The 7,497-nt window shown below is 53.3% G+C and overlaps 1 protein-coding gene across 1 annotated transcript; it reads right to left on the reverse strand.

Moving 5' to 3' along the window:
- Positions 1-2,569: 2,569 nt before the first annotated feature.
- HOXD9 (homeobox D9) lies at positions 2,570-6,145 on the reverse strand. Its single transcript, XM_027557047.1, has 2 exons — positions 5,115-6,145; positions 2,570-4,762 (listed from the first exon to the last, which is right to left on the reverse strand). The coding sequence occupies exons 1-2, from the start codon at positions 5,914-5,916 to the stop codon at positions 4,521-4,523; spliced, it is 1,044 nt and encodes a 347-aa protein (XP_027412848.1). The 5' UTR covers positions 5,917-6,145; the 3' UTR covers positions 2,570-4,520.
- Between the last annotated feature and the right edge of the window lie 1,352 nt (positions 6,146-7,497).

A 7,497-nucleotide genomic window follows, 5' to 3' on the forward strand; every position in this document is an offset into this window, starting at 1 on the left:
AAGGTAAAGAAAGCAAATTCATTCTATGAAGGACGAGGAAGAGAAACGTCCCGTGTCCCGTGGGCAAATCGAGTGTGAATCGGAAAAATATTCCTGATTTTAGAAACTGGCTCTGAAGCCTCTTGGCGTTACACCACCAATTCGCCTTCTCTCTCCCCTTCTTCTTCCCCCCACCTCTACTCCTGTGTTGATGATGTTCAGTGTCCAATAAATGTAATAGGTCTCTGCTGAGTGTGTTTTCCTTTGCCTACTCTGCCCTTTTTCGTGGGTCTTTGGGTGACCCTTTTTCTTGGGATAATCATTGTTGTTGAGGGCGCCCGGCCCACGGGAGCCGACCTCAGAAACACTCTCTCAGCCCACCGAGGACGCCCCCGCTAGAACTTAAACACACCTTACTGGCTTTTCACGACAAATCACAATGTCTAAAAACCCCCAGACAGCTCCCAAAGGCGTAGCAGGCGACTGATTTCAACTACCTCTTGCCCCTTGTGGGTTGGCCCAGCTCGTGGGTGAGATCCTGAGGTTAGTCCGGGTGGACAGAATATTATTATTTTGCAAATGGAGAAAATAAGGTCGAGACGGAAAGGCATAACAAGATAATGTTTATTTGTACAGGGAATAGCTGAAAATAGTGAAGGTAAACGGTTTGCTAATGAATCTGCAGATTATAAAGGCATGTCTTATTTTAAAATTAGTATTGCTGTGTGAGTGGTGAGGGGTCCGGGTTTTGTTGCTGTTGTTGTTTTCTGCCGGTTATCACCAGGTTAAAAACTTCCTTTAAATCCCTAGGCGAAGGAACTGATTCGGACGGTTAACGATTTGTACTCCAATCTTGCAAATACCCAATTAAAAGAGTAATTATTTTCAATAAAGCCTTGAAACAAACTTTGTAATCATGCCTTTTAATTTCACTGTTTGGAGTGTGTGTGTGTGTGTGTGTGTGCGCGCGCGCGCGCGTGTTTAAACCCTCGAGAGTGGATTTTGGAATGGAATGGGGGGAAAGAAGAGAGAGTTCAGATGTCAATAATACAAAGCACTTTCTAGAACTTTGTGATTCCTGAGGGGGCGAGAAAGAAACACAAACACTACAAAGTCATTTCTACACACATTCTGGCCTAATTACGAAAACATTTTAAGACAACATTTCCTCTTGGGACAAAACAGTTTAATTTTTTTTCCTTCAAGCATTCCGTTTATAATCTGAATGGGAACAGAGTGCGATTAACTTCGTAAACATGTATTCTTTTACACTTTTCTGTTTTGATACAATGCATTAACGTAACGTTTTCAACTGTGCCACAGTCCAAGTTTTCTGAAATCCTAAGCCAAAATTTTATACATAATAAATACTTCTGGAGAATGTAATAGTGCACATTGATTCTTTTTGGTTAAATTTATCCTAATTTGGAATCTAACATAGGATTGTAAGTATCTTTAATCAAGCCCTTCTTCCACCGCAACGCCAGCTTTACGATCACAAAATGGAGCAACGGCGCTCTCTAGTGGCCAAATGCCACCTCTAACAGAGAGAGCTTAACTTCTCTTTATTCAACTCAAACCAATTCCAATCTTGTTCTTTAGTTTGACTGGAGCTTGGATCGCTGACACTAATAATGCTTTCATCTCTTTGATTGTCGACAAGTCAAGTGCAGAAAACTGAGGCTCCTGAATGCCAAAGATATTTCTGCTCCCGAGAGCTTCCAGTAGTGTCTTTTTCAAAAGCTTCCAGCCCTTCTTTTGCCAGACATAGTAAGTCCCCATTCTGTAATCGCCCACAATTACAGGATGGGCAAGATTCAACCAGATCATAACTTTCTAAATATCAACTGCTATAGGCCTTTTTTTTTTTTTTTTTTAACAGTGGAGCCACGGACTTCAAAAGCTAAGAAATTACAGAAGTTAAATTCGTTCATTTTTTCTTTTAAAGCTCTTACATGTAGCATTAAATCCTGAATGTTAGCTACTTCGTAATTTTAATGCTTCAGGCCCATTTCACTGGACAATGGGGGTGGGGATAGAAGGCAAATTAAAAACGTTTTTGATTTATCTCTGAATGCCTGTCTGGAAAGGCCCCGTTGGGGTGTGTTCATTGGAACTTCTAAGCACAATAAATGAGATATTAAATGTATATCAAAAGTCACAGAGCAAAATGAATTGGCTGAGCATTCCACTTGAGTTTTTTTTAAAAGCGAAGACTTTAATCAGTTTAGGTGTTTCCTAAGAGGCTGATCTTTTTTTTTTTTTTTTTCTCATTTTCTAAAATGCTTTCCTCCAATTCAGCTGTAACGATTAATTTATCTATAAGCAAACAAATAATTTCCAACAATATTTTTGCTCTGTGTTTGGAGCGGAGGGCTAGATATTTTTGTGAAAGGTCATTTAAGTGGTAACTTCATCTCTTTCCCTCGACCATGCGGCTGGGAGATGCTCGGCCTAAGTAAACGACCCAAGAGCACTAACTCTCCCAACCCCCAAATAACAGACGTATTTTCCTTTTTTAAAAAGGAGCTAACGGCGGCCATAGTCAAATATTATTGAGAGCCACCCACTGGCTACTTCTATACCCAGCTTATTTTTAAAATCAGAACTGTATTGTCTCCTCCTTCCTACTGCCCCCATTTTTATTTCCTAGGTGCTCACACCTCATTCGGGGCTCCCCAGCCCCTGTCTTCTTAGTCCAACGGAGTCCTGTTTATATTTTATTGTCCAGATTTTAAGACCCAGTTTTGTCTGCATTTTTCCTTTCCTCCCACAAACACAAACATCAAAATGAGATGCTTTCAAAGCGAAGCGCCGGGCCTGTTGTAAACTCATTACCTCCAGACGTCTCGCCGACTCGATGGCTTTATGACACCTTGTCTCTTCCTGTTTTCAAAGAGCCCAAGGTATCGGGTTGGCCGCAGGGGCGGGGGGTACGCAGCACCTTCTGCCGGATCTGGGCCTTGGATTTCCCTCCCTGCCCCCCTCTGCTTTTCCTTCATGTCCCCTCTTTCATCCGGATCCCCCCAAAACTCTGCCATCGCCCCCGCCTTCCGCCCAGCCCAGGCCACCCGGCGCCGCCGCCTCTCGGGCCTGCAAAGGCCGTGTTGGGCCCATATCCTCACTTACAATGACCTTCATTTTAGCCTCTGAAAGCGGCCCTCGGAGGGCCGAGCTGGGGGCTAAACACAGAAACTGGGTGGGGGAGGGGGGAGCGGGGTGGGGATAGCTGCGGAGGAGAGCCTTGACCATTTTGATCTTCTAAGGTCACTTCGGGGCTCCCGTGGGGAGGGGCGGAAGCTCATAGCCTAACCGGCTCAGCCCTCCCGGAGCCAGCCAGCCCCGCGCAACTGGAGTTGCCCCAGGGTGCTGAGTTGGCCTTTCCCTGGTTGCGTAGGGGGGAGGGGGGAAGCGGGGGTGTTGATGGCTGCGACTCCGTGAGCTGAGGGAGACATGGGGTGCGGTATGTCAAAGCCCTAGAAAGAAGGTCCCTTGGTTTCTGGGGTCCATCGGCTCTGCCGGTTCTGCTGCAATGCTGACACTGGGTCCCGGTACAGAGTTCGCCGAGGCATTGGAAGCAGGCTGGGACAAGACCGCCTAGGGCTCCCCCGGGGGAGGGGAGGGGGGGCTGTGCTCTATGCTGCAGTCTGCCCAACCAAAGCGAGGCTCAGAGGCACATCAGAGACCTCTCAGGTGGAAGGGCCATGGATTTTTAGCAGAGTATCCTTCCCCAAGATGGGGAAGAAGTCCCATAAGGGTGATATTTTGCAAAGAGGCAGAGAAAGCAAGCACACAGTGTTCAGGGCCAGCGTCTGGGCTCCATTTGATTAGGTCAGCATTTATTGGTAGGAAGCGGTAGCATTTACAACTGGTCCTCAGGCAGGAACCGGGAGGGCCTACACCCGCGGCCGCCCACGCGAGCCAAACCCTCCCAGGGAGAGTGCGGCTCCTCCAGTGCACTGAGAAGAAACCCCTGACCCACCGGCGGCCCTGGGCTCCTCTTTCAGCCTCATTCCAGATCTCAGTGGAGGGACCGCGGCCTCCCTGAGGAAAAGGGGCTTTCTTAACCGGTGGGCAACACGGCCACGGCTCGGCCCGGGCGGGCCTCCGCACCGTCGTCGCTCTGCCTTCGCTCTCGGAAATTGGGTGCGCTTGGCCCCTGCTTGAGCAGCGCTAAGCAGCGCTCGGGGCTAAACTACAGCACTTTTCAGAAATATAGGAGACATTTACACAGGAGAGGACTTCTCAAACCAGCGTGCACTCACAAAATATGGCATTTCCTAAGGAACCAACGGAACAGGAAAAGAGGGGAGCAGGATAGGGCAAAACCCCAAAGCCACTTGGTTTCTCCAACACATAAGCGAGCAAATACAGAGTCCCCCAAATTACCTCACAGAAACCAACCACACAGTCACTTCTACATAAAATGGGGTGGGGGGAATGTCCGAATGGCTGGAGAAGTTCTGGAAATCAAGCACCCACAAAGAAAAAAACCCCACTGCCATTGCAAAGCAGAGTGGTCCTGCTGGCGCCTCGCCGGGTCAGTCTCCCTTGGGGCATTTCTCCTTGCTCATCTTTTTCATTTTCATCCTACGATTCTGGAACCAGATTTTGACCTGTCTCTCTGTGAGGTTCAGAATCCTTGCCACCTCATAGCGCCGGTCCCGAGTGAGGTACATGTTGAAGAGGAATTCCTTCTCCAGCTCAAGCGTCTGGTATTTGGTGTAGGGACAGCGCTTTTTCCGGGTGGAGCGAGCGTGGATCCAGTTTGCTGCGGGGTTGTCTATGAAGAGGGGGGTTTGAAGAAGGGGAGCGAGGGGCGGAGGGGAGGCAGGGAGAGACAACGGGGTGGGGGAGAGAAAAGGTCGTTAAATTAATTTCACCAAGGATGGCCGGTTTTCACAACTTGGGGGGGAATTATCATAAAAAGCCTTAATGCCCGAGCTCTGTTTACCGTACAAACCGCGTGCCCAGGGTAGGTGGTTATGGGACGCTTTTTTTATGGACGCGTGTAGCTCGCCCAGGCTAGGGTAGGCGTCTAGACGTTTTTATAGGTTAGTAAAACTATCAGTTTTGCACATTCGAGCCTTACAGGTTTCAGCAATAAATCAGGGGGCAATTTCTTTTGCACTTACTTGGGTCAAGTTGCTGCTGCGGCGCCTGCGAATGCTGCTTCTCTTCCTCCTTCAGCGGACAGCCCGGGCTCGGGTGGTCGCTGCAAGCTGAGGGCTCCGATGTGCCGCCTGCCCCGGACCCGGATCCAATCCCCGCCCCGGGCCCGGTTCCCCCAGCCGCCGCCGCTGCCACCTTGTCCCGTAGGAACGAGTTGCACGAGAACTCGGGACCGCCGCTCCCCTGGGACTCTCGGGCCGCGGAGCACTCAGTCCTTTTGGAGGAGGAAGACGAGGAAGTGGAGGAGGTGGAGGTGGTGGAGGCGGCGGCGGGGGTCGGTGCCGCTCCGCTTTCAGGCTTAATCCCGTAGTGGCGCCCGTTGGGTGGGCCGCTGGGGCCGGGGCTGGGACCGGGGCCCGGGCCACCGCCGCTACCGCCGCCGCCGCCGCCGCCGCCGCCGCCGCCCGCACCGCCCGGGAAGCCGGGCAGCGGCTCCATCCAGGAGCGCATGTAGCGGCCGGGTTCGGAGGCGGAAGCGGCCAGGGGCGGCGGGGGCACGTATGGGTGGTAAAGGCCGCTCATCGCCGCCGCCGCCGGGGGCTGGGCGGGCACCGCGGACCACGAGGCGGAGAACACGGCCGATTTGGGGGCAAAACTACACGAGGCGAACTCGGCGGCGGCAGCGGCCGGGCTGTCGGCCACACCTGCGGGCCTGCCCTGCGCGCCAGGCCCTGGAGGTCCGAAGCGCCCGGCGAACACCTCGTCGCCCTCATGGCCTATGAGCGAGTCCACGTAGTAGTTGCTGAGGGTGCCACTGGAGGACATTTTGAGGCGCCCCGCGCTCCCACCCAAGGTTACACTGCCCGCCGCGGCGCCGCTCCCCGCCGGCGCCCGAGCCGCCGACTAGTTCGCAGGCTGCAGCCTCCACCATTGGTCGCGCGGCCCACGTGATCATATTTACCAATACCAGGAGTAAATCAGTCCGCTAAACTGGGGGCTGCTGTGATTTAAAAAAAAAAAAAAAATCATCATCAACATAAGAGCAACAATTAGAGCCCACGGGTCCCGGCCCGTGAGCCGAGCTCGGCCCGGCCTGACTCGGCCAACCCGGTGGCGACTGGGACCACGCGCCCCGACCGCGGCCGCAGGAGGCGCTGGGGACTATTTGTTCGCCTCTTCTTGCCGCCCTCGGTCTTGCAGTCCGGACTGGGGCTGCCTCCTGAAGCGTCTGGGCTCCGAGCTCCCGGCCGTGAGTTCTGGGCGCACCGAGCACTTGGCAGAGCCCAGAGCGGCCGGGGGCGGGGAGCGCGAGCCTGTGCGGCCAGAGGCAGGCCGGCCTTCCGAGGCGGCCCCCTGGCGCCCGAGGGGAGTTCTCCCGGTGCTTCTCTCCCGGCCCCAGCCCACCCCTGCCTACGCACACCCACACACGCTCTCTCACAGCTTGTCGTGTTGTTTAAAACAGGTGGAAGACCTCTGTAATGATATTATGCCTTTCAATAAAAATTTTATGAGGTGTATTTGATTATAGATTAATGTGTCCCTAATAAAACGGACGGATGGAGCAGCTCGAAAGGCCCCCCTCCCCCTACCACACTCACACACGCCCGCGCAGACACACACCCTCGACGTGAGGCTGAGCACACGCCGAGGCTGGAGGGTTGAGCTGGGGCGGCCTGGCCCTTGGGCTGGGCGCGGCCGGCGGCCACCGCCCGGGCTCATTCTGCCTTCGGAAGTGTCCGCAAGCTGGCAGTCAGCACCGCGCGGACCGTGGCGGCCGGGGTGCCTTGTCTTCTCCGGGACTTCTGGAAAGGTCCTGGAAGAGAACACGCCATAGGGCAGAACCCAAATGGCAGCGCAGGCCCGCACCCCGCTGCCGCCCCGACCGTGCCTCAAGAATGGCCATCGGAACAGCATTTCCCTGGGCCAGGCCGCTCCCCTTGGTTCTCACTTGGAGGCGTCCAAGTGAATTCCAGAGATCTCTAAAAAATGCCCTGGTCCTTGGGCTACTCTTACGAATTCTTTTCTTTCTTCCTCTCCCTCCTCCCCACTTTTTTTCCCCCAGTCTCCAAAGGTAAGGCTAGGCAGCCTTGAATCTGAGGTAAATGCCCATTGTCACTCCCAAATCCATGGTACAAAGCCTCGGAAGCCCGGCTGGGAGCCGAGACAAAAAGCAGTCGGGCGTCGGCGGGTGGAGGATATATTCCTCGCTCTACAAGTTGCCCAGAGCACCCTTGGGGGGCTCCCAGCCCACCTTGAGCCCCTGAAAGGAAGGGGGAAATGGCTACTTATGGTCTGATTGATTGCCTTTGCCAAAGGCTCTCTGATTTTATTCCAGAGGAGCTGCCTCTGCCTGTAGCCCAGATTTTCCTCTGAGACATGACCCCTTGTCAACAACGAATGGTGCTC

The sequence above is a fragment of the Bos indicus x Bos taurus genome, chromosome 2, assembly GCF_003369695.1.
Source record: "Bos indicus x Bos taurus breed Angus x Brahman F1 hybrid chromosome 2, Bos_hybrid_MaternalHap_v2.0, whole genome shotgun sequence".
NCBI lineage: Eukaryota > Metazoa > Chordata > Mammalia > Artiodactyla > Bovidae > Bos > Bos indicus x Bos taurus.

Bases quoted from the DNA above. Each gene is read 5' to 3' on its own strand.
- HOXD9 (XM_027557047.1), bottom strand. From the start codon at position 5,916: ATGTCCTCCAGTGGCACCCTCAGCAACTACTACGTGGACTCGCTCATA. The intron at 4,763-5,114 runs GTAAGTGCAAAA...CCCTCTTCATAG, and splicing joins GCAGCAGCAACTTGACCCAA to ACAACCCCGCAGCAAACTGG.